This window comes from Pelobates fuscus, chromosome 6 (assembly GCF_036172605.1).
Source record: "Pelobates fuscus isolate aPelFus1 chromosome 6, aPelFus1.pri, whole genome shotgun sequence".
In the NCBI taxonomy this organism is placed as follows: Eukaryota; Metazoa; Chordata; class Amphibia; order Anura; family Pelobatidae; genus Pelobates; species Pelobates fuscus.
The window spans coordinates 253,793,576-253,819,651 of NC_086322.1; the positions used below are offsets into that span (position 1 = coordinate 253,793,576).

The 26,076-nt window shown below is 42.5% G+C and overlaps 1 protein-coding gene across 2 annotated transcripts in view; it reads left to right on the top strand.

The window, feature by feature from the left end:
- LOC134614796 (inactive phospholipase C-like protein 2) overlaps positions 1 to 26,076 on the top strand; it is a 152,884-nt gene that overhangs the window by 71,848 nt on the left and 54,960 nt on the right. For both annotated transcript variants that reach the window (XM_063458952.1, XM_063458953.1), the window contains exon 2: positions 16,108 to 18,588. In XM_063458952.1, coding sequence (XP_063315022.1) covers positions 16,108 to 18,588 — 2,481 coding nt within the window. The remainder of the gene's footprint in view (positions 1 to 16,107; positions 18,589 to 26,076) is intronic.

Below are 26,076 nucleotides of genomic sequence, written 5' to 3' on the forward strand. Positions count from 1 at the left end.
GTAACCTGTGCTTATTATACATTATCCTCCCATAGCCAGTAACCTGTGTTTATTATACATTATCCTCCCATAGCCAGTAACCTGTGTTTATTATACATTATCCCTCCCATAGCCAGTAACCTGTGTTTATTATACATTATCCCCCCATAGCCAGTAACCTGTGCTTATTATACATTATCCTCCCATAGCCAGTAACCTGTGTTTATTATACATTATCCCTCCCATAGACAGTAACCTGTGTTTATTATACATTATTCCCCCATAGCCAGTAACCTGTGTTTATTATACATTATCCCTCCCATGGCCAGTAACCTGTGTTTATTATACAATATCCCTCCCATAGCCAGTAACCTGTGTTTATTATACATTATCCCTCCCATAGCCAGTAACCTGTGTTTATTATACATTATCCCTCCCATAGCCAGTAACCTGTGTTTATTATACATTATCCCCCCATAGCCAGTAACCTGTGCTTATTATACATTATCCTCCCATAGCCAGTAACCTGTGTTTATTATACATTATCCCTCCCATAGACAGTAACCTGTGTTTATTATACATTATTCCCCCCCATAGCCAGTAACCTGTGTTTATTATACATTATCCCCCCATAGCCAGTAACCTGTGTTTATTATACATTATCCCCCATAACCAGTAACCTGTGTTTATTATACATTATCCTCCCATAGCTAGTAACCTGTGCTTATTATACATTATCCCCCCCATAGCCAGTAACCTGTGTTTATTATACATTATCCTCCCATAGCCAGTAACCTGTGTTTATTATACATTATCCCTCCCATAGACAGTAACCTGTGTTTATTATACATTATTCCCCCCATAGCCAGTAACCTGTGTTTATTATACATTATTCCCCCCATAGCCAGTAACCTGTGTTTATTATACATTATCCCCCATAGTCTTTTATCGTTGGACCTAGGCAGCATGATGTCTTAGGCCGGCCCAGAGAGTGAGTGAGTGAGTGAATAATATAATATATATGTTCAGAAACATATTATTAATATATGTAAATCGGGTTCATGCAAAGAGGGTGAAAAGGTATTAAAGAAAAACACACTTATTGTACATAGCCAGTAACCTGTGTTTATTATACATTATCCCCCCATAGCCAGTAACCTGTGTTTATTATACATTATCCTCCCATAGCCAGTAACCTGTGTCTTTTATACATTATCCCCCCATAGCCAGTAACGTGTGTTTATTATACATTATCCTCCCATAGCCAGTAACCTGTGTTTATTATACAGTATCCCTCCCATAGCCAGTAACCTGTGTTTATTATACATTATCCCTCCCATAGCCAGTAACCTGTGTTTATTATACATTATCCCCCCATAGCCAGTAACCTGTGTTTATTATACATTATCCCCCCCATAGGCAGTAACCTGTGTTTATTATACATTATCCCCCCATAGCCAGTAACCTGTGTTTATTATACATTATCCTCCCATAGCCAGTAACCTGTGTTTATTATACATTATCCCTCCCATAGCCAGTAACCTGTGTTTATTATACATTATCCCCCCATAGCCAGTAACCTGTGTTTATTATACATTATCCTCCCATAGCCAGTAACCTGTGTTTATTATACATTTTCCCCCCATAGCCAGTAACCTGTGTTTATTATACATTACCCCCCATAGCCAGTAACCTGTGTTTATTATACATTATCCCTCCCATAGCCAGTAACCTGTGTTTATTATACATTATCCCCCCCATAGCCAGTAACCTGTGTTTATTATACATTATCCCCCCCATAGCCAGTAACCTGTGTTTATTATACATTATCCTCCCATAGCCAGTAACCTGTGTTTATCATACATTATCCCCCCATAGCCAGTAACCTGTGCTTATTATACATTATCCTCCCATAGCCAGTAACCTGTGTTTATTATACATTATCCCTCCCATAGCCAGTAACCTGTGTTTATTATACATTATTCCCCCCATAGCCAGTAACCTGTGTTTATTATACATTATCCCCCATAGTCTTTTATCGTTGGACCTAGGCAGCATGATGTCTTGGGCCGGCCCAGAGAGTGAGTGAGTGAGTGAATAATATAATATATATGTTCAGAAACATATTATTAATATATGTAAATCGGGTTCATGCAAAGAGGGTGAAAAGGTATTAAAGAAAAACACACTTATTGCATCAAATTTACAAAGCCAAACTTTTAAAAGCTTTCCTCATTTCTTTCTCGGGATGAGGAATATATCGGTTGTAGACTGAGGATTTCCATCTGCCCAATCTTTTAACAATATGCACTGGAGTGTCAGTGTTGAAGGAGACCGAAGCTGCCCCTATTCTAAATGAAAGACCCGAGACATGGATTCAACACAATCTTAGGAGTAGTGTTCTGATGTAGAAGATGAATTTAGCCGTAGTCAGAGGGATTCAGTGAGAGTAGTGGTGAAATGTGTGTGGCATGACTGAGTGTGGGTAAGTAAGAGTCAAGTATTTTAACTGGGCACTAGTTCTAGGTGGGATAAAGTGGTATAGCGGATGGATGAGTAGTTTGGTTCGTTTTAGAGGTTTGTAGAGAAAGTATATAGTGATCATGATTTTTAGCGATATCCAATATTTTTAAGGTGTTCTCAAACAAACATAAAATGCTATATAAAATTTGTGGGAATATCGAATAGTCGTGTACAGTAAATCAGAGAGGGCTCAGAATATCGAACCATCGATCGGTAACCTGGATGAAGTAGGGGGTCTATCTGTTTTATTAAATACGCGGTAATATGCTTTTAATGGGATAAGACGTTAGGAAAGGTGTGTGATTGGGATAAGTGGTTGTGGCTGTATTTACCTTATCCTGGGACCGACCTGGCTCCTAAGCTTGAGCCGCGCGTGGCTGGATCACTCCTGCCTCCACACATGCGGCTTGATCTCCTCTTCTGACTTAGCCGCGTGCACTGACCGCAGTGATCGGTCACGTGGCCTGCCTGGCACTAGGAGCACGGCTCGAGTCACGAGCTCGCTCTTAAAGGGGCAGTGGGAACCAAAAGTTGATTCAGGCTCCCATTGGCCCACGTCTTTCCAGCACCCCCACACACAAACGTTTTGGGGGCGTAGGCATGACGTGGGCCAATCAAATGTTAAAGGATATTTAAACTTCCCTAGCCCTATCCACTTTGTCCTATCGTGGTTTCTGTGTCAGTACCCTTTAGTGCGTTCTTTGATCTATTTTGTTTATTTTGGTATTGACCATGGCTTTGTTCTTGACTCTGAGTTTATCTTTAACCCTTTCCTGTCTTCTTTGCCCGTGTGACTGATTACCATCTACCTGACTCTGGCTTGTTCTCGTTTTCGTAGTCTCTCTGTTACCATGACCTCGTCTCGTTTCTGATTACACTTTATCTCTGTCTGACGTTTAGTCTGGCCATTCTAAGTCCAGGTAATAAGTTATAATCCTAGTCTTGTCCCTTGCTATCCTAAACTCTGCGTGTTGGGGTATTACATCATGACATTATGATAGGACCATGGGCCCTGCAGGTTTAGGACAGCAAATGGCCTCCTATGAGGCAAGATTTTAAGAACAGGATCACCGTATGGACCAGATTGCCCAGGCCCATCAGACACTTTTGTCCAGAAATGCTTATTTGGCCCCTGAGACACTGGTATGCGTACCATCTCAACCCGTACCTCCCATTCCAGAGGCATCTATCCTGACTAGAGATGTCCAGAATAGTTCCTGGCGAACATAACTTGTTCGCGTTCGCCACGGATGGCAAACATATGTGATGTTTGGTCCGCCCCCTATTCGTCATCATTGAGTAAACTTTGACCCTTTACCTCACAGTCAGCAGACACATTCCAGCCAATCAGCAGCAGACCCTCCCTCCCAGACCCTCCCATCTCCTGGACAGCATCCATTTTAGATTCATTCGGAAGCTGCATTCTTTTTTTTTTTAGACAGAAATGTGTTATATTTGAGCATGCTAGGCTGAACGTGCGTATATCATGGCTAGTTGCACTGAGAGTATGAGTATGTAGCAGTACATTGTTGTGAAAGATGGCTGTCATGTTTAGGGTGTAGCTTGCACGTTATCAACTGTGTATTTATATCAGCAGCTCCACCACTAGTTATAAATCAAGTGTGAGTCGCCCCATGAGATGAGACTAGTGAATAACATAATACATGAACGGTTAATGAAAAGGCATGTAAGGAACTACGACAATAAACTCTTTAGGAGGTGAAATAATGACATGTTTAACCCCTTAAGGACACATGACATGTGTGTCATGTCATCATTCACTTTTATTCCAGAAGTTTGGTCATTAAGGGGTTAAACGCTTGCTACTCTACGATTAGTTAATGTGCAGAGAGCAGTTCATGTGATGAAAGGCATGGTGTGGAGGATCGGCTATAGTGGGACATGCTTGGTAGGCTGCTGTTTACTGCTTGTGCTCATCCAATCCCTTCTGGGTGCCAGGTGCAGACCCTGGGAGTCCCTGATACCTGGAACAACAAAGGCAAGTCTCTGGCTAAGTGCCGGGTTAGCGGCTTGAGGTAGTGGAAGCTTGTTGTGTCGGGTGGTCGGATCTGTCCCGGTGGTGCTTCACATCCGGTGCGGGATTGTGGTGGCTTAAGGTGGAGGCGAGTGCTTGACGTGGGGCAGGCTCTGCATTTCTGTTTGTGCCTCCGGTCCCGTCTTCGACGCCTTTTGCGTTGGTGGGTTTTAATGGGGACTGCTTCGCTTAGCTGTGGTGGAGCTTGTTGGGGCTGTGGTCAGTGGCGTACATACCAGGGTCGCAGGGGTCGCGGCTGCGACCGGGCCCGGCCCACCAGGGGGCCCGGCCGCCCCTGCGACCCGGTATGTAGCCACTTGGCCAGCCTCTTCTCCTGGGGGGCCCTAGAGCCGGCCACCTCCGGGCCCCCCGAGGCTGGCCCTGCTGTCACCCCACGGCCGGTCCTGCGGGCGCGCGAGGGAGCATTCTCCCCTAAGTGCTTCCTTTTCAGCTCCCTCGCGCACCGCACTGATACCGGAGCCGGAAGATGACGTCATCTTCCGGCGCCGGTATCAGTACGCGGCGCGCGAGGAAGCTGAAGAGGAAGCACTCAGGGGAGAGTGCTCCCTCGCGCGCCCGCCAGCCTGACTGCCCGCCGGGTGACCGGCCCCCCCAGGAGCCCAGCAGCACCACTGGACCCCAGGGAACCCCTCAGCACTCCAAAAGGTAAGGAGGCTGGGGGGATTAAATAAAAAAAAAACGTGTGTGTGTGTGTTAGTGTGAGTGTGTGTAAGTGTTAGTGTGAGTGTGTGTTAGTGTTTGTGACTGCTAGTGAGTGTCAGTGAGTGTGTTACTGTGTGTGTCTGTTACTGAGTGTGCTTGTGTGTGTGTTAGTGTGAGTGCTAGTGTGAGTGTGTGTGTGTCTGCTAGTGTCAGTGAGTGAGTGTGTCTGTTGAGTGTGTGACTGCTAGTGAGTGTCAGTGAGTGTGTTACTGTGTGTGTCTGTTACTGAGTGTGTTTGTGTGTGTTAGTGTGAGTGTGAGTGCTAGTGTGAGTGTGTGTGTCTGCTAGTGTCTGAGTGAGTGTGTCTGTTGAGTGTGTGACTGCTAGTGTCAGTGAGTGTGTTACTGTGTGTGTATGTTACTGAGTGTGTTTGTGTGTGTGTTAGTGAGTCTGTTTGATGTCTGTTAGTGAGTGTGTGTTTGTCAGTGAGAGTGTATGTTTTGTAAGTGAGTGTGTATGTATGTCTGTCGCTGAGTGTGTCACTGTCAGTAAATGTGTGTGTCTGTTAGCTAGTGTGTATGCGTCTGTTCGTGAGTGTGTGTCTTCAGCACTTACCTTTCTCCAGCGCCGGACTCCCTTGGCGCAGGGGATCCCTCCGCCTCTCAGCTCCGAATGCGCATGCGCGTCAAGAGCCGCGCACGCATTCAAACCGCCCATAGGAAAGCATTACTCAATGCTTTTCTATGGACGTTCAGTGTCTTAGAATCGCGGAAGCGCCTCTAGCGGCTGTCAGTGAGACAGCCAATAGAGGCTGGATTAACCCTCAGTGAAACATAGCAGTTTCTCTGAAACTGCTAAGTTTTCAACTGCAGGGTTTAAACTAGAGGGACCTGACACCCAGACCACTTCATTGAGTTGATGTGATCTGGGTGTCTGTAGTGGTCCTTTAAGTGTGTGTGCATCTGCATGCACTGGCGTACATACCGAGGTCGCAGGATTCGCAGCCCTGCAACCCCTGCGACCAGGTGCCCGCCGCAATGTGTTGCGGCCCCGGCCCGCCAGAGTAAGCGAGGGGGGTTGGGGGGGGCCACGGATCAATTTTCGCACCGGGGCCCCATGGGTCATGTGTACGCCACTGGCTGTGGTGGCGCTTGTTGGGGCTTCCTGCTTGTTATTTGCTTCCAAAATTGATTAAAGAGTCTGTCCAGCTTAGACTCAATATCCTGCCATGCTTTGCTGGTACCAGGAGGACACGCAGCTGCCGCCATATTGGGAGAGTCGCAGATGAGTATGTCAGCCTGGGCGGCTGTGCTCTGTGCGTCCATTAGCTCCAGACAGCCTCTCAGGGGTGGACCAGGATAACCCCCACCGGTCCGAGGGGGGGGGGGTAACGGAGCTCCTGCCGGGAAGTAGCAGCTCCTGGGCATCCCAGGATCAGGAGATCGGCCGCCTCTCCCGCCCGGTGAGCACCAGGCCACACTTGCCACGCGGAGGTAAGTAAGACTCTGTCGAGTTGCTGACCACTATTAAGCATGTCGGGTCGGTCAGGTAGGAGCAACATTGCTGAGTCATCCCCTTCTGGGGTGAAATTCGCTTGTTGATAGCTGCTTAAAGTGAGATATTGAGAGAGCTCACACGAAGTGCGTCTTTCCTCCATGACAGCTAGGCCCCGCCCCCCGGAAGCTGCATTCTTAGTGAGAGGAGGGACAGTGTAGCTGCTGCTGATTTAATAGGGGAATCGATAGCTAGGCTAGTGTATTCAGTGTCCACTACAGTCCTGAAGGACTCATCTGATCTCTGCTGTAAGGACAGTACCCCAAAAAGCCTTTTTTAGGGCTAGAACATCAGTCTGCTTTTTTTTTTTCCTGTGTAATCTAATTGCAGTTGCCTGCCTGCCAGCGTGTGTGTCAGGCTCACAGCGTATACTGTGCCCACTTGCCCAGTGACACCACTCATATCTGGTGTCACAATAGCTTGCATTTAAAAAAAAACAAAAAACTTTTTTGACTGTAATATAATAGCAGTCAGTTTCCTTCACACGTGTGCGTTTCAGGGCCTGCCAGGGTACAGTGTCACACCAGTGCAACTCATATCTGGTGTAACAGTAGTGTACATTAAAAAACAAAACTAGAAATTTGACTGTGAAATAATAGCAGTCAGTTTCCTTCACATGTGTGCGTTTCAGGGCCTGCCAGGGCACAGTGTCACACCAGTGCAACTCATATCTGGTGTAACAGTAGTGTACTTGTTGTCACCTTTCGGGGACCCTTGGTGTTGTACGTGGCTGGGTGGAGGAAGAGACCTTCAATGACATCAGTGAGGACAAGGAACGGGACATGGCTAGCTTGGTATTCATCCTTGTGCAAATGGGGAGTTTGCGATTGTGCAAATGGACTGTTTGCGGTTGTTAGCGGTGCGTTAAACAGGGAGTTTGGTCTGTCACTGTGAAGCGGGCGTAACCCTTACACTACCTGATCGATACAACATCATACCTGATGTTTTAAAGCACGTTATTCCAAACAATTTAGGAATGTTAGGTGATTTATGCCCTTTATGTAGTAAAAGCCAGACTCTGCATCAACTATGTAATTTTCCATGGGAGTTTTGCCATGGATCCCCCTCCGGCATGCCACAGTCCAGGTGTTAGTCCCCTTGAAACAACTTTTTCATCACTGTTGTGGCCAGAAAGAGTCCCTGTGGGTTTTAAAATTCGCCTGCCTATTGAAGTCTATGGCGGTTCGCCCGGTTCGCCCGTTCGCGGACATTTGCGGAAGTTCGCGTTCGCCGTTCATTAATTGCGTTCATTAATAGTGATGTCGCGAACATAAATTTTTTTACGTTCGCGACATCGCTATTAATGAACGCAATTAATTGTGGCCACACAACAGCCCTTTACGCCGCCTAATAAATTGAGCTGATATTTGATAATTATAGTTAATTAGTAAACATAATATTGAAAAATCTTAGAAGCAGCATTTCACTTTGAAAAATGAAACTGGCGTCTTCTGAGTTATATTGTTTCTTTAACTTTGCTGAAAATCTGTTCAGGTGTCTATTATTACATTTCCACTTCTTTACTTGAGCCTTTTCTAGTCCATTAGTATAAGCGCAGCCTGACTTCAAGCTTAGTTAGAAGTAATGGCTTTTGAGAACATGTCTCGCTATGATTGCAAGGGGTTGAGGAGTTATCCATGGTAACATAGCGTTTTTTTGGGGGGGGGTTTGTGTGTGAAGTACCTTTTATTTGCAAGAGATATCGGAACATGGCAACCAATGATTGCGACAGAATGAGGCCAATGTTCGGAAGTCTGGATATTCAACACATTTAAGGAGAAATAGATTGCGGTGACAGATAATTGTGTCATGTGTGCTAATATTTTCATAGCAAACCTAGAAGTCTGTATACAACATTAATAATATATATATATATATATATATATATATATATATAATATTAAAAAAACATATGTGTGTGTATGTGAAAAGATGCAATGGGAGATTGTTTACAGTACTGTCTCAGTTACCCTATGAAAACTGAAATTTATCTTTTACATTTTTTTTATTTAAAGGGACACTGTAGGCACCCAGACCACTTCTGAATAGTAAGAATAGTAAAAAACAAAAAAGTTAGCATTTAGTAATTATAAAAAAAACCCAGAGTGAGGAAGACAGAATGACCTATAAGATTAGGCAGAAAGAGGCTAAGCAAGTTATAAGAGCTTCCAAATCACACACAGAAGAGAAAATAGCACAGTCAGTAAAAAAGGGGGACAAAACCTTTTTTAGATACATAAATGAGAAAAGAAAAGTAAAACAAGGATTAGTTAGATTAAAAACAAAAGAAGGAAGGTATGTAGATGAGGATAAAGGTCTAGCTGACTGCCTCAATGAATATTTTTGTTCGGTATTTACAGATGAAAATGAAGGAAAGGGACCTCAGTTAAGAAAAAGGATAAATGAGTCATTTATTACACGTGAGTTTACAGAGGAAGAGGTTCTATTTCAACTGTCAAAAGTAAAGACAAATAAGTCAATGGGACCTGATGGAATACACCCAAAGCTATTAAAAGAGCTTAGTGGTGTACTAGCAAAACCATTAACAGATTTATTTAACCAATCATTGATAACAGGAGTAGTCCCAGAAGATTGGAAGTTAGCGAATGTTGTGCCCATTCACAAGAAAGGTAATAGGGAGGAGTCGGGCAACTATAGGCCAGTAAGCCTAACTTCAGTAGTGGGGAAAGTGATGGAAACCATGTTAAAGGATAGGATTGTTGAACATCTAAAAACACATGGATTTCAAGATCAGAGACAACATGGGTTTACTTCAGGGAGATCATGCCAAACTAATCTTATTGATTTTTTTGATTGGGTAACTAAAATTATAGATCAGGGTGGTGCAGTAGACATTGCTTACCTCGATTTCAGTAAGGCTTTTGACACTGTTGCACATAGAAGGCTTATCAACAAACTACAATCTTTGAGTTTGGATTCCAATATTGTTGAATGGGTAAGGCAGTGGCTGAGTGACAGGCAACAGAGGGTTGTAGTCAATGGAGTATATTCGAAGCTTGGGCTTGTCACCAGTGGGGTACCTCAGGGATCTGTACTTGGACCCATTCTCTTTAATATTTTTATTAGTGATATTGCAGAAGGTCTTGATGGTAAGGTGTGTCTTTTTGCGGATGATACTAAGATATGTAACAGGGTTGATGTTCCAGGAGGGATAAGCCAAATGGAAAATGATTTAGGTAAACTAGAAAAATGGTCAGAGTTGTGGCAACTGACATTTAATGTGAATAAGTGCAAGATAATGCATCTTGGACGTAAAAACCCAAGGGCAGAGTACAGAATATTTGATAGAGTCCTAACCTCAACATCTGAGGAAAGGGATTTAGGGGTGATTATTTCTGATGACTTAAAGGTAGGCAGACAATGTAATAGAGCAGCAGGAAATGCTAGCAGAATGCTTGGTTGTATAGGGAGAGGTATTAGCAGTAGAAAGAGGGAAGTGCTCATGCCATTGTACAGAACACTGGTGAGACCTCACTTGGAGTACTGTACACAGTACTGGAGACCCTATCTTCAGAAGGATATTGATACCTTAGAGAGAGTTCAAAGAAGGGCTACTAAACTGGTTCATGGATTGCAGGATAAAACTTACCAGGAAAGGTTAAAGGATCTTAACATGTATAGCATGGAGGAAAGACGAGACAGGGGGGATATGATAGAAACATTTAAATACATAAAGGGAATCAACACAGTAAAGGAGGAGACTATATTTAAAAGAAGAAAAACTACCACAACAAGAGGACATAGTCTTAAATTAGAGGGACAAAGGTTTAAAAATAATATCAGGAAGTATTACTTTACTGAGAGGGTAGTGGATGCATGGAATAGCCTTCCAGTTGAAGTGGTAGAGGTTAACACAGTAAAGGAGTTTAAGCATGCGTGGGATAGGCATAAGGCTATCCTAACTATAAGATAAGGCCAGGGACTAATGAAAGTATTTAGAAAACTGGGCAGACTAGATGGGCCGAATGGTTCTTATCTGCCGTCACATTCTATGTTTCTATGTTTCTATGTTTCTGCTCAATGGAGTGGTCTGGGTGCCAACTCCCACTACTCCTAACCCTGTAAGTGTAATTATTGCAGTTTTTTTTATAAACTGCAATAATTACCTTGCAGGGTTAACTCCACCTCTAGTGGCTGTCTACTAGACAGCCACTAGAGGTCTCTTCCTGGTCCATAGCACATAGCATTGAGAATGCTTTCCTATGGACTGGCTGAATGCACGCGCGCGGCTTGTGCCGCGCATGCGCATTCAGCCGATGACGGCGATATGGAGGAGGAGAGTTCCCCACCCGGCGCTGGAGAAAGAGGTAAGTTTAACCCCTTCCTCCCCCTAGAGCCCGGCGGGAGGGGGACCCTGAGGGTGGGGGCACCCTCAGGGCACTATAGTGCCAGGAAAACGAGTATGTTTTCCTGGCACTATAGTGGTCCTTTAACTGGACCTTAGGTGGACAAATCCTCAGTCAAGCAATAAACAAAAGTAAAGGATGGTCCAGGCACTCAAGGTTGAATTGCAAGCAGATTGATTGGAGAAACAAAGCAATGTTTCAACCTCAGCCTTGACAAAGACCTCTGTTGAGGTCAATACGTTGCTGTGTTTCTCCGAAAAATATCTGCTTGCTTTTCAGCCTTGAGTGCCTGGACCATCCTTTACTTTTGCCTATTGCAAGAAAACTATATGACAAGATAACGGTATAAGGAATTAATTCAGAACAAACTACAAATGTATACATAGTAAAATTATTGAAACAAAAGAATGAACACCCTTAAAGGCAATTACTGATTAAGATGTAATCTCTCTTACTTTAAAGGTCTTATACACTTAACGAAGATGAAATGATACAAAAAGGTGTCGCCTTACAGATTATTACTAAATACATGCGTAAATGTTCAGACCCTCGCAAGTCCTCCTGTCAATCCTGGTTTTTGGTGCAGTATGAGTTGCAGGATGCAAGCATTCTTGCTCACGTAGTCAGATCTCTGGTGATGCTTTCTTGCTGACCGATAAGGTTTTTAAGTACAGCAGATGTGACCTTTCTTTTATTTGTGTTTCCATTTTTAGAATTCTTAACCTGATCATCCACTATTCAGGAAGGACCCTGACGTAGGTGCAAATGCATTTAGGAATCAATCTCTGTCTTGTCTAAATAGAACTATGCAAAAAACAAAACAAAAAAAACAAACAGCTGGGACATAGTACGTTTCCATAAGTATATTTTATTCTTTAATGCTGTGGGAAAATCTGTGTATGAATCAAAATGCCCTCAAAACCAGAAAACAAAAGCCACTATATGGAAAGTGCATGATACCCTAGTTAATGTATTAATCCCAGTCTGTTTCTGGGATTGAAGATTTATGTTGACCGAACAAGGTAGAATCAAGGGGTAAATTAAAATCTAGCACTGGTATCCCATCTGTAATGTTTTCTGACTTTTATAAAACATCAGTAAATAGAAAGGGAGGGGAACAGCGCTACAGTACTGATCACAAGGGGGGATAGAGCTGCACACCTGAAAGGAAGGGTAACCCTCAAACCCTTCAAAGAATGGAGAGAACAAAAGACAACAAATACAGGGTGCGCTAAATACAATAAAGGGAGATGAAAAAGTCTTATTAAACAAGATCCAGTACTTCAAAAGAAATCCTTGGTGGGGATTATTCCACCCACGCTTGGTTCATAGAGCAGTGTGGCTGCTCTGAACACTGTAAGTACGTTTCTTTTTTATTCCACTGTCATTTTATATATGGAAAACACTATGGGCCCTCTCTTGTGATTTTATTTTCATAAGACCGGCACTGCAAGCATCATTAGAGGAATATCCTACACGTGGGGAGTTAAAATACCACTGTATGCTGTTTTATTCAGAGCTGGTTATAGCTCTTTAAATTGTAAGTTGGCACTCTTAGGACCTCAGTGTTGTCTGTTGTTGCAGTATTACCAAAGTTATTGCACCATTGGGTTTTTCCATCTTTTATATATTTTATATGCTGACGTCTGTCTGGGATTGTGTAAAGAATCTTGTGAAGACACCTCCAATTGTCCAGCAATATCCTACATGTGGGGAGTACTAAATACCACTGTATGCTGTTTTACCTAGAGCTGGACTTAGTTCTTGAAATTGTAAGTTGGCACTTCTCCACGTCTGTGTTGTTCGTGATCCTTTCCGCATTACGGTTTTGCACTATTGGTCTCCCCTCTCTGCTTTTGTATTCCATATACGACTACTGAGATCCCAAAGAAAGAACCTAAGAACACTCACTCAAGGTCCACATTGTACCTAAAGACGTTTTCATCTCCCGTTATTTTATTTAGCGCACCCTGTATTTGTTGTCTTTTGTTCTTTTATAAAACATCACCTGAGTGTTTTCAATGTGATTTCAGTTTAAAAAGGTCACAACCTATCTCTGCCGTTAATGGTGCCAAAGTTAGACATCGTAAATGACTTGGTGCTGCCTAAAGTGAGTTTTTTCTAGAGTACTGGTGTACACTCGCTGATTTAAACTTCAACAAATGATCTCCTATGTCTAGGTCTCTTAGGGGTATGCGCTTGATGTGATGAAAGAATAATGATGAGCACTGGGGACAATCTTAAAACATGAAATGTTTATTCAAATGACATGCAATAGTAATGAAAATACCATTAGCACAGACCACAGGATTTATCACAATGTTGGGTTTCATATAAGGTGACATTCTGTTCACAATCAGGTTGAAATATCAGTGGCTAATCCTAAGACAGGGAACACTCAATGTTTAAAAATCAGAAAAATTGTGACCACGGATTAGTGACTTAGAGCCTACTAACAAAGGGAATCCCAAGTTGTCCAATGGCAAAGATGGTGGGTTGACGACAAGCACATGGACCCTTGGATGAAATTGGGTAATGTCCTCCTTCAATGTTTACTTTGCTACAGAGAATTGATCATTATGCAGCTCCCGTTACTTGCTTTGTTTAAACTCCAGTAGTAAAGCTGTATGTGACATTATGAAATAAAGCTGTACTGTCATCTCTTATTGCAATCTATGAGAGAGCTCATACAGCCACACACAAGTCTAAGATTATTTAATTCATGAAAACATATGAATTAATTATTTCATTCATGAAAAGATATAAACGATGTAACATGCAAGGTAGTATAAAGCGCACAATGACTTGTATTGCCTTTTACAAATTGCTACATTGATTGGTTCCATGAATCTTATTACTGAAGAATGTGTCTCTCACATTAAAACCAGGAACATCTCACCTTCTCCTAAGAATCTGTCTATTCATCTGAAAACCCCAAAACAATTTATAATTCCAGCCATGAACCACTCAATTAATTCCCAGACCAGACATTGCTCCTTAACAGCTATTACATGCCTATCTCACTCCCATAATCTATACCACATCCTAACCAAACACTGTTTCCCCAGCACACCCCCCATACCAGCCTTTGTTCCTTCAAACCACCTCCACCTCACACCTGCTCTTTTTCCATAATACATGTACTTCTCAACCAATCAATAGGCTGTACATTTTCCAACTAATCCCCACAACAGGCACTGCTCCCCCCCTTCACTTGTAATGGGACAAACCATTTAGCAATAGTTTGCCCTCTTATCTGGGTCTCGTTGAGCTTCTGATCTGCTCTGTGGACAGTTGCACAGAATTAACTGGCAACCCTTGTTCTGGACTGGCTGAAGACACTTAAGCAACACGGTTGCAGGTGGAGTTACACTTCTGGCAGCAGAAGGGTACAGTGTTTGACAGCAAAATGCTGCACATACAGATACCAGGCACCATGGCCACTTCAAATCACTGAAGTGGTCATGGTGCCTTAAGTAACCCTTTACGACCTTCAATTTTTGATGGTCTTCATGTTTGAAATCATTTTGCACAGGCTAGTGCTTCCCATAGAGACACATTAAACTGGTGGATTGTAGCATATGCCTCATCTGCACCATACGTCCTCTGTGCTTTAATCTTCAAATTTAAAACAAAAAAACATGTTACCAATGATCTCCACTAATGAAGGAAAACATATTTCATTACTTTATTAACATATTATTTTAGTATATATATATATATATATGTGTGTATTACTATATTTTTAGCATTACAGTGTACCTTTAATAAAATCTTTGAACAGCCTGCTTGTTTATTCCAAACTGTATCATTAGCCAGCAATCTCTGCTTATCTCGCTGTTAAAGGGCTCATTAGTTCTGCTTAATCTGAGGGATTTAATGAGGCCCGGGGGCTGGGTAATGCTTGAGACTCGGATCACATCTGCATCGGGATTAAGACTTAGGACAATTTTGTGGGTCTGTGTAGGAGGGCATAACAACTGATTTGACAGAACTTCTCTTACAGCTAGGACATCTTATATACCCTTAAGTAGGATGCCCAAATCTTTTTTGTTAATTGTGAGGATTTGCACGTTTTTAGCACAGTAGGAAAATATATATAATTTTCTTAATAAAGGTCACTCAACTAATTCATGTAGTGGAAAGAAAATGGGGGGAAAAAGTGGATACTAGAAAAATAAAAACCTATAAGTCAAGTGAAAATTATTTTTATTGTAGGTGCTGTGAGTATTAAGTGTATTTCCAATAACAGGTCAGACCGCATTATTTTCCCTTATACATTATGATTATTGTCTTTTACATGATCCTTCTAGGATAGGGTTAGTGCAACTGGTAAACTAGTGTGAGAGATATTTGTGTTAAAGTCATGTAAGGATTTATGTTTAGAGACAGTGTAGTTTATGAGTTAGTGTAGTGAGTTATATATATAAATTAATATGCATGGAGGAGGTGTTAAAATTATATCCGGTTTTAGGTTGCTTTGAGAAGTACCATACTTAGTTGTGCCTTAAAATTACTTTTCATCTTGCTTCTGATTAGCCATGAGGCACACTGTTACTATGCATTGTGTATCAGTCACATAATACACCCAACATTTGTCATTGTTCTGGATCCTAAACCCTCTTATGCTGCATAGGAACATTTTTAACTGCTGGTGCTTCTGGTTACTCTCATACAGTACAGGTGCCGTGTCTGCCTAGTCATTTTGGTTTTCTTTTCATTATTACATCACCTTTGGAGTTCTAAAAAATGGAGAGCTGTTGAATGCTGCTCCTCTCATTCTGTTATAAGATTAAAACATTTAAGTTATTTGAACCTTAACTTCCTCTGTCATTGTTTTGTCAGATCATTATTGGCACACATCATTGTATGAGGAAACTAGCAAATTTTCTTAGATTCTCATAGACCATTTTGATGCCACTTTTAATGTTACACAGTAAAATATTTTGTTTGTTCTGACCTTCTCTTTCTATTTATTCTTCATAGGATGGGTCCCGACAGAAGCAGAAGAAGACAGTGTCTTTCAGTACAATGCCAAACAACAGAAAGATCAACAGCACAGCTGCTTGCATTTCTTTCATGATGGAAGGATGTGAGATGAAGAAAGTAAGGTCCAACTCTCGGATGTACAATCGATTCTTCCTGCTGGACCCAGACATGAGATTCCTTCGGTGGGAACCTTCAAAAAAGGACTCTGAAAAAGCGAAGTTGGAAATTAAGTCCATCCGTGAAGTACGGGTGGGAAAGAAAACTCCAGTCTTGAGAAGCAATGGGTTGTCTGACCAGTTCCCTGAGGAATGTGCATTCTCCATTATATTTGGAGAGAACTATGAGTCTTTGGATCTTGTAGCCAGTACAGCTGATATTGTTAACACCTGGGTAATGGGGCTTCGGTATCTTGTATCTTATGGAAAGCACACACCAGATGTTCCAGGGGCCAATCAGATAAGTTTAAGAACTCTCTGGGTATCATCTCTATTTGAGATTGCTGACATAGACAGGGAAGGACATATTCCGCTCTCTAGAGCTATCCAGCTTATTAAAGGTCTAAATCCAGGAATGAAGACATCAACTATTGAGTTGAAATTTAAGGAGGTTCAGAAGGTCAGTGATAAGTTTGGAAGTCATGTAACTTGTGATGTGTTTGTGGAAGCATACTGTGACCTTTGTACCAGGCCAGAGGTGTTCTTTCTCCTGGTGCAATTTTCTAGCAATAAAGAGTTCTTGGACTTAAAAGACTTGATGATATTCATGGAAGTTGAACAAGGCATGGAAGATGTTGGTGAGGACACTTCTCTGGAAATTATCAATAAGTATGAGCCCTCCAAGGAAGGCAGAGAAAAAGGGTACCTTACTATTGATGGATTTACTTGTTATCTTCTGTCATCTGATTGCCATATCTTTGACCCTCACCATAAACAAGTCTGCCAGGACATGACCAGGCCACTGTCTCATTATTATATAAATTCTGCACATAATGCATGCCAGCTAGAGGAACATTACTGGGGTACTTCAGACATTAGTGGCTACATACATGCACTTAGGATGGGATGCCGGAGCATTGAACTTGTTGTTTGGGATGGTCCTGATAACGAACCCCTTATTTACCTTGGTTTATCAGTTGTATCGCAAGTATCCTTCCGAAGTGTCATCAGTGTTATTGACAAATATGCATTTGAAGCCTCTGAATACCCTTTGATTCTTTGTCTTGTAGTTCACTGTTCTGTACGGCAACAGCGTCTTATGGCCCAGTGCTTAAAAAAAGTTCTTGGGGAAAAACTTTACAAGGATCCACCATGCCAAGATGAAAACTACTTGCCTTCACCAGAACAACTGAAGGGAAAGCTACTCATAAAAGGGAAGAAACTACCTCCAGATAACTCTGATTCAGAGGGGGATGTGACAGATGAAGATGAAGGTATGGAAATTGCCAGAAGACTAGGACATGATGGCAGAGAACATCTCAATGGATCTGGACATAGGAAGTTGCGTCTGTGCAAAGAGCTTTCTGATCTGGTTAACCTCTGCCAGTCTGCAAAGTTCAAGGACTTTGAAACATCTAGGAGAAGTCAAAAGTACTGGCAAGTGTGTTCTTTTAATGAAGTTACTGCCAGTCGATTTGCTAATGAGTACCCTGAAGAGTTTGTGAAGTACAATAAGCGTTTCATTTCCAGAGTTTACCCAAGCTCCATGAGGATAGATGCCAGCAATATGAACCCCCAAGATTTCTGGAAGTGTGGCTGTCAAATAGTTGCAATGAACTACCAGACTCCTGGTCTAATGATGGACCTTAATACTGGATGGTTTCGTCAGAATGGAAATTGTGGCTTTGTCCTTCGACCATCAATCATGAGAGAAGAAGTATCCTATTTCAGTGCTAACGCTAAGGATTCCTTACCAGGAGTCTCGGCTCAGTTGCTCCACATCAAAATAATCAGTGGACAGAACCTCCCAAAACCCAAAGGATCGGGAGCCAAGGGAGATGTTGTAGAACCCTATGTCTATGTGGAGATACATGGGATACCTGCAGATTGCTCAGAACACAGGACAAAGACAGTCACACAAAATGGAGACAATCCAATATTTGACGAGAGTTTTGAGTTCCACATTAACCTTCCAGAATTAGCCATCCTGCGATTTGTAGTTTTAGATGATGACTTTATTGGAGATGAATTCATAGCTCAGTATACAATCCCTTTTGAGTGCTTACAAACTGGTTTCAGACATGTTCCTTTACAGTCTCTGACGGGAGAGTTCTTGCAGAACACTACCTTGTTTGTCCATATTGCCATCACTAACCGACGTGGAGGAGGGAAAGCACATAAGAGGGGTCTCTCTGTACGGAAAGGGAAGAAAGTCCGTGAGTACACATCCACCAGAACAACAGGAATTAAAGCTATTGATGAAGTATTTAGAACATCTATTCAGTCTTTACGAGAGGCAACTGATCTTCGTGAGAATGTACAGGTAACTCGTGTTTAATTATATTTACCTTTTTTGGTGTTGTTTTAATAGTGTCCTAACCTGAGGAAATAGTTAAACTTAAAGGCACCCAGACCACTCCTGCCCATTGGAGTGGTCTAGGTGCCAACTCCCACTACCCTTAACCCTGCATTTGCCGCGCATGAGCATTAGGTCACCCCCGCCGGCTAACTTTTGCGGGGGAAGAGAGTTGGCGGAGCCTGACCCAACGCCGAGGGACAACGGCGCTGGATACAGGTAAGTCACCGAAGGGGTAAGTCACCTGAGATGGGAGGTGGGAGGGAGATGGGACCTGCAGTGCCAGGAAAACAAACCGTTTTCCTGGCACTGGAGAGTCCCTTTGGTCAGTTATGACCAAATCAAGGGATTCACTGGTTAAATGGTCAAATCTTTGAGAAGTGTACTTCCTGCCTCCACCACAATCACAATCTCAACATTAACACATTGGCATCATGACATCTGGTTTTCTTTTAGCATTAGACATATTTTATTATATTGCTTTCTTTTGTCATTCAGCTCTACCTTTCTTTCATGCTCTTGTTCTGACCTTTTAATTAAACATAATCCGAGTAAGTATTAAAATCTTGCTGTTCCCTCTATGAATCTAATGCAGAGTTATTGAAACCCTGCCGTGTAATTAGAATACTCGAGCATAGAATCATTCTTTTATTAAACTTAAGATTGTCCTGGGGTCACCCTTTTCTACAGACGCACACTAAGCTCTAAGTTAGGCTATATGTCATCACATTCTATATTGAAAAAACACTCCAGTTTTAAAAATATATTTTTTTCTATTATCAGTTTCTGTAAAATAAATAAGTTACTTAACTCCAATCTAGCAGATTGTATTCATCCAAAAGAAATTCTTACTAGTGACAATTTCCTGGGCAAATCCAACGCTTCTCAAAGAGAAGGATATTGATACTTCAGAGAGAGTTTAGAGAAGGACTACTAAACTGGTTCATGGATTGCAGTGTAAAATTACCAGAAAAGGTTAAAGGATCTTAACATGTATAGTTTGGAGGATCGATGATACAGGAGATATAACAGAAACATATAAATGAAGAAAAACCACCACAACAAGAGGACATAGTCTTACATTAGAGGGTCAAAGGTTTAAAAATAATATTACTTTACTTAGGGTAGTGGATGCATGGTATAGGCTTCCAACAGAAGTGGTAGAAGATTACACAATGAGGGAGGTTAAGCATGCGTGTGATAGACATAAGGCTATCCTAGATATAAGATAAAGCCAGGGACTAATGAAAATATTTAGAAAATTGTGCAGACTAGGTGGGCCATTACATTCTATGTTTCTATTTTGCATATTAATGCATTGTCTATATATGCATATAATAATATGTTTGGCTCCATACTAGAGTGTACCAGTATGGTATGTTATTGTATGATATATGATATGAATGGGAGGAGTTATTATTATGATGATGATTATTATTATTATTTATAAAGCGCCTTCAAATTCTGCTACGCTGTACAAACGGGTGAACTAACAAACAACTAGTTGCAACAAAACAAGTTGGATGTACAGGAACAGAGTGTGCTCAGAGCCCTGCTCAAACAAGCTTACATTCTAGGGAGAGGAGTAAAATGACATAGAGGGTAAAATGTATATCAAGTAAAAAGTAGGTTGGTAGCAGGCCCGGACTGGCCATCGGGCGCACCGGGCAAATGCCTGGTGGGCCGTGGTGGCCATGGGCCGTGGCCGGCAGGGGAGATCCCAGGATCTCCCCTGCCGGTCTATGCAGGGCCGGCACTATCCGAGCGCCGGCCCCGCTGTATTCCATGGAGGGCCGGTGGGGAGATCAAAGATCTCCCTCACTGGCCCACTTGGACAGATATGCAGCTGGGGAGGGAGGGAGAGGACCCGGCGGAGCTCTATCTTGCAGCTCCGCCGGGTTCCTCTCGCGAGATCCGGAGCGTTGCCATGGCAACGATCGGATCTCGCGAGAGTGAACTCTAGCCCGCAGGCAAGAGCTCACTCACCCACTGGACCACCAGGGATGGTGTCACCGTGCCGGTCCCCCCTCCCACTCACCAGCATGCTGGTCCCCCCCCTCCCAGGCTAAAGGTAAGAAGGGAGGGGGGATATAATGCATGCTTATTAGATTTTTTTTTTTACCCCCCCAACACACAGTCCCTTTTATCATTCACCCACAGCACCCTCACCCACATCACACTCAGCACCCTCACACACATCACACTCAGCAACCTCACCCACATCACACTCAGCACCCTCACACACATCACACTCAGCACCCTCACACACCTCACACTCAGCACCCACACCCACATCACACTCAGCACCCTCACCCACATCACACTCAGCACCCTCACCCACATCACTCTCAGCACTCTCACCCACATCACTCTCAGCACCCTCACACACATCACCCTCAGCACCCTCACACACATCACTCTCAGCACCCTCACACACATCACTCTCAGCACTCTCACACACATCACTCTCAGCACTCTCACACACAGCACCCTCACACACAGCACTCTCACACACATCACACTCAGCACCGTCACACACATCACACTCAGCACCGTCACACACATCACACACAGCACCCTAACACACAGCACCCACACACACAAATCACACACACATCACCCACACAGCACCCTCACACACATCACCCACACACACAAATCACACACAGCACCCCCACAAATCACACAGCACCCTCACACACAAATCACACACACAGCAACCTTAAACACAACACCCTCACACACAAATCACAAACACAGCACCCTCACAAATCACAGACAGCACCCTCACACACAAATCACACACACAGCACCCTTAAACACAGCACCCTCACACACAAATCACACACACAGCACCCTTAAACACATCACACACAGCACCCCCACACACAGACACATACACAGCACCCTCACACACATACACAGCATTCTCACACACATCACACACAGCACCCCTCAAACACAGCAACACAGCCCCCCTCAAACACAGCTTCCATCACACACACATACTGCACCCTTCACATACACACTACACCCCTCACAGACACTCACTGCACCCCTCACACATACACACAGAACCCCAACACACTGCACCAAACACACACACACACACAATACTTCCAAACATATTTATATTATATATATATATATATATATATATATATATATATATATATCTATATATATATATATATATATATATACAATATACACACTACAGCACCCCTCTCACACACTGAACCCCTCACACACATAGATCTCCTACACATTCTGGGTCCTTCAAACACACACTAGACTCCTGTATATATACACACACACACACACACACTGCAACACCTACACACGCACTACATTCCTAACATACACACTCTGGATCCCTTATACACACACTAGATTCCTTGTAAACAAACACATGCTACACCCCTAAACACACACGCTCTACAACCACTACATCACCTATATACACACACACACACACACTATAGCCTGTATGCACACACTTGCTACATCCCCTATACACACATTCTCTACAGCCCCTAGCCACATATGCATTACATTACACCATACCACAACACAACACGACTAAAACTGACCTTATTACACAATACCACACCACAATCAGCTCACTCTACACACACACAATCCCACAAGCAGGCTCCAAACACATGCACAATACTCTTTCTTGGCCCTTTTATCTCCTAGTATCCATTTATAGAGACACCAGAGACAAGTTGCAAGGAAACACAGTGCAAGCATGTTATTAAATTTGCTTGCACTGTGCAGAACAAATACAGGTTGTTTTTTTTTCTCATGCTAGAGCTCTTTAGCAGATTTCTGCCCTGGAAGAGGATTGACCCAACGCTCACTTTGAGAGGGGGCGTGTTTGTCATTGGTGATGACGAAACACACCCTCTCTGCCCCGCCCCCTTCTTAGTGGGCCGCTGTGCTAAAAAAATGCCCGGGCCGAATTCTTCTCCCAGTCCAGCCCTGGTTGGTAGAATAGTTTACAATGAAGGCTTAGTGAGGTGTAGGGAGGGAAAGATGTATAATTGATATGCGTTTTCAGTGATTTTTTTTCCCCATATGAATGGTACAGCCATAGAGAAGTCGTGTGGCTCATATGCGCATCAGACATGCACATATGAGCAGAAGATAGATGCAGGTCTACAGAAAAAAAGTAGGGGCCTGGATGGGATATGCTTGTGTATTAGTGAGAATAGGTAGACAGGAGCAGTATTATGAAGAGATCTGTAACCAAGGACCAGAATTCCCATACCATATGGGAACCCAATGTAAGGACTGACAGAGGGGGAAGGTGTGGGAGGGCAGGATGATGAGCCTTGCTACAGCACTCATTGTAGACTGTAAGACCAGTCGGAAGCAGCTTGCAGTAGTAAATGCAGAAGATCATAGAGGACAAGCTCCTTTGCTGCATCCGGTTATAGGTATGGGCAGACATGAGCTATGTTTTTGAGATGGAACATGATTTGTCCTTTGATTCGATGTCAGGGGTGAAGGAGAGGTTGAAATAGAAGAGAATGCCAAGGTAGCAAGCCTGCTATTGTAGTCTATTTTTAATATACTTCGTGTTACAATTTTATCTAAGGGTAGCCAAACAAGCCTTGTTATTTTAATTTTGGGTCCGGGAAATCCGCCAATTTAAAAATGGAATCGACCTTATGATGCAATAAAATTTGTACATGGAGCAAAAAATTATCAGATTTTCATCTGAAATTGCTAGCAAATTAATCTTCATTGTTTGTTTGAAATTTAGGCCCAACATATTCTAGTACGCATGCATGAAGACACCCTTCTAGAAGAGTCAGTCTTCATGCATGTGTATTAGTTCAGTTTTTACCCATATTGATACAGAACAGAATTCTGATGTCAGTATGGATAAAAACTGAGTTCATAAATGTGGAATGACAAAGGAAATGGTTTGGGAATGTCTGTTCTAGAGGGTGATAATTGGCTGGTGGGTTTACTCTCTCTGATTGGCTGTATTGACACACATGTCAATCACATTTCTCTGTAGGAAGGGGAGGAAGTTTATATTGTTTGGTTTTATTTATATTAGATTGTCTTGGCAATGCCAAGCCCAAATAGAACTTTATCTGTATGGACAAACAAACAGTTTCTCTGGCAAAAATGAAGATATAGAAACTTAACTAAACACAATCCAGTTTTTTGAACACTAGTGAAGGATGTACAGTTCTTCTTACTCAACAGGTATGATAAGTCAGTATTGGCCATTATTTCTAGAAGGGCAAAGCTTTGGAAACCTAATGTGCTCAGAGACGTATTAAGGTCCCAAATGACTCTAGGAAGGTTATCAGCCTTCATTCTTCACATATGGATGGTGAATGGGGCCAAGGAAATTCATGGTTCTGGGGATTCTATCTAATCCCTGGGCACTAGGCGGCTGCCTAAGGTCACCTTATGATTAATGCTGCTTTGATTCCGATTTGACAACCACAAATTAAGGCCAAAATGTACCTTGCAAGGTAGTGAAAAAAACCTCTAAGTCTGTTACATGCTGTCAACTAGTAAAAAGTCTATTCACCTAACAGTTCAGTGAATAAAATAGATGTGTCTAGGAGGAATACATTAACCAGAGTCCAAACTGCCTCTCTCCCTTCTTCATACCACCAGTGACCCCCAGGAGCGACCGCACTAACCTGGTATCTTATGGCTACTCGTCTAGCCGTCTGAGCTTCTTTCGTGATATTGCCCAACCAGCAACTAGATTGCATAAAGTGATGAATAGCTTATCCCACCTTGTACTCAAACACTAGACAAAATTTAAGTGAAGGGACAAAACAACACTCGTTTAATAATGAACAACAGGCATGTGAGGACCTTGTGGGAGACTGCAGTGACACAGTGGGAACTAATCAGAGTGCTGAGCACATATGCACCCCCTACTGCCACTATGTCTGGGCTAAGCTTAGCAAATGTCTAAGGGGGAAGTGAGCAAGGCCTTATGTGTATACTAGGCGGGCAACAACAAAAGAAGAGCGCTCTCGGTAGAGGAGAGGACCTCCCTCAATCTAAGGACACCACTGGATAGAGTATATTGTTAGCTACCTATGGTGTAAAGAACCAACATTTCAGTCACCGGGGATCAGAGCAACATTTCAGTCACCAGGGATCAGAGCAACACACTCTAGAACATTTGCAAATTTGGTGTGTTGTGACTGGGTAGTTCGTAGTTCTGCGTAGTTCAGAGCCTTCGTAAAGCTCTGGGAGCTCTGGGACATCTACTGCTATGTGACAAGAGACTGTGGGGGAAAAGGTGCACTCACAGACCAAAGTACCCTGTCAGAGAAGCATGAAATGGAGAACGGTATTTTCAAGCAGAAAACAATTAAAGCTTTAAAGCCTGCCAAAACAAATACAGTGTTCCTTTCTAAACTGTACAGTTCCCATTTTTAATAGTACCCTTTGTTGCCCGCATTGGTTTGTGCTTCACAGAGTTAACCGTTCAAGTGACAGGCAAGATTAATCCTTAGGGTCCCAATGTCTAGTTGGTAATTAACTTGTTAAAAACACAAGCCCAGATGTTTGTTGAAGTTGTCACTCACATTTTTAGTCACACTGCCTTGTATAGGTTTATGAATGAGTTGGTGGCCTGTGATGTCAATGTTCTCCAGGTCAGGCTGCCAGACTTTGATGAGTATGTATGATGTCTCTGGAGTTGTTTACCAGTGATTGCAAATAAGATGCGACAGTGCGCAGGTCATTCATAATACACACTAACAATTGTTATTATTGGCGGTTGTGGCACAGGAAACATAGTCCATATCTCCTAGACAGATCTCCATGAGTGCTCTATCATGGTTCACAGTTTATGCTTATGGAAATTGCAGGGATATATCATGTCATGCCCTGCAACTCCAGCAGCCTCCATCTGTGAAATCCAAAAAAGGGCAATTTTTTTTTTTTTGCTTGTCCCCGGGCCAAGAGTTGCCAGCTACCCACTGCCATCCATTCATCCATCATTCTTCCTTTCAATGACTTTCTCTAGCACATAAACAGGGCAAGCGTGTTTAGATTTTTTTTTATCTAAAGATTTTCTAGCTTTCTAATCTTTTGTGAGGTTCCATGTGCACAATTACAACTTGCACTAGACAAGCCTGAAAAGGCTACTATACTCTCCTAGACCTAAATTAATTAATTTATTGGGCGGTGGTTCATTTATGAGGAACAAAGATCTCAGTGTATTTCTCCATAGCATTTTATTTTTTTATTTATTTATTTATTTATTTATTTATTTATTTATTTGGAATGGTAATGGAAATATAAATTTGCGAGGCTTCCATCCATTTATATCAGGGTCACTGGACTCGACTGCCCTTTTATAAAAAGAACATAATGTAAAATATTTCTAAATGACTCCCAAAGTGCCACGTTGTATGGTTTTAAGTCATCTTAGCTGTGTACTAAAGTCATTAG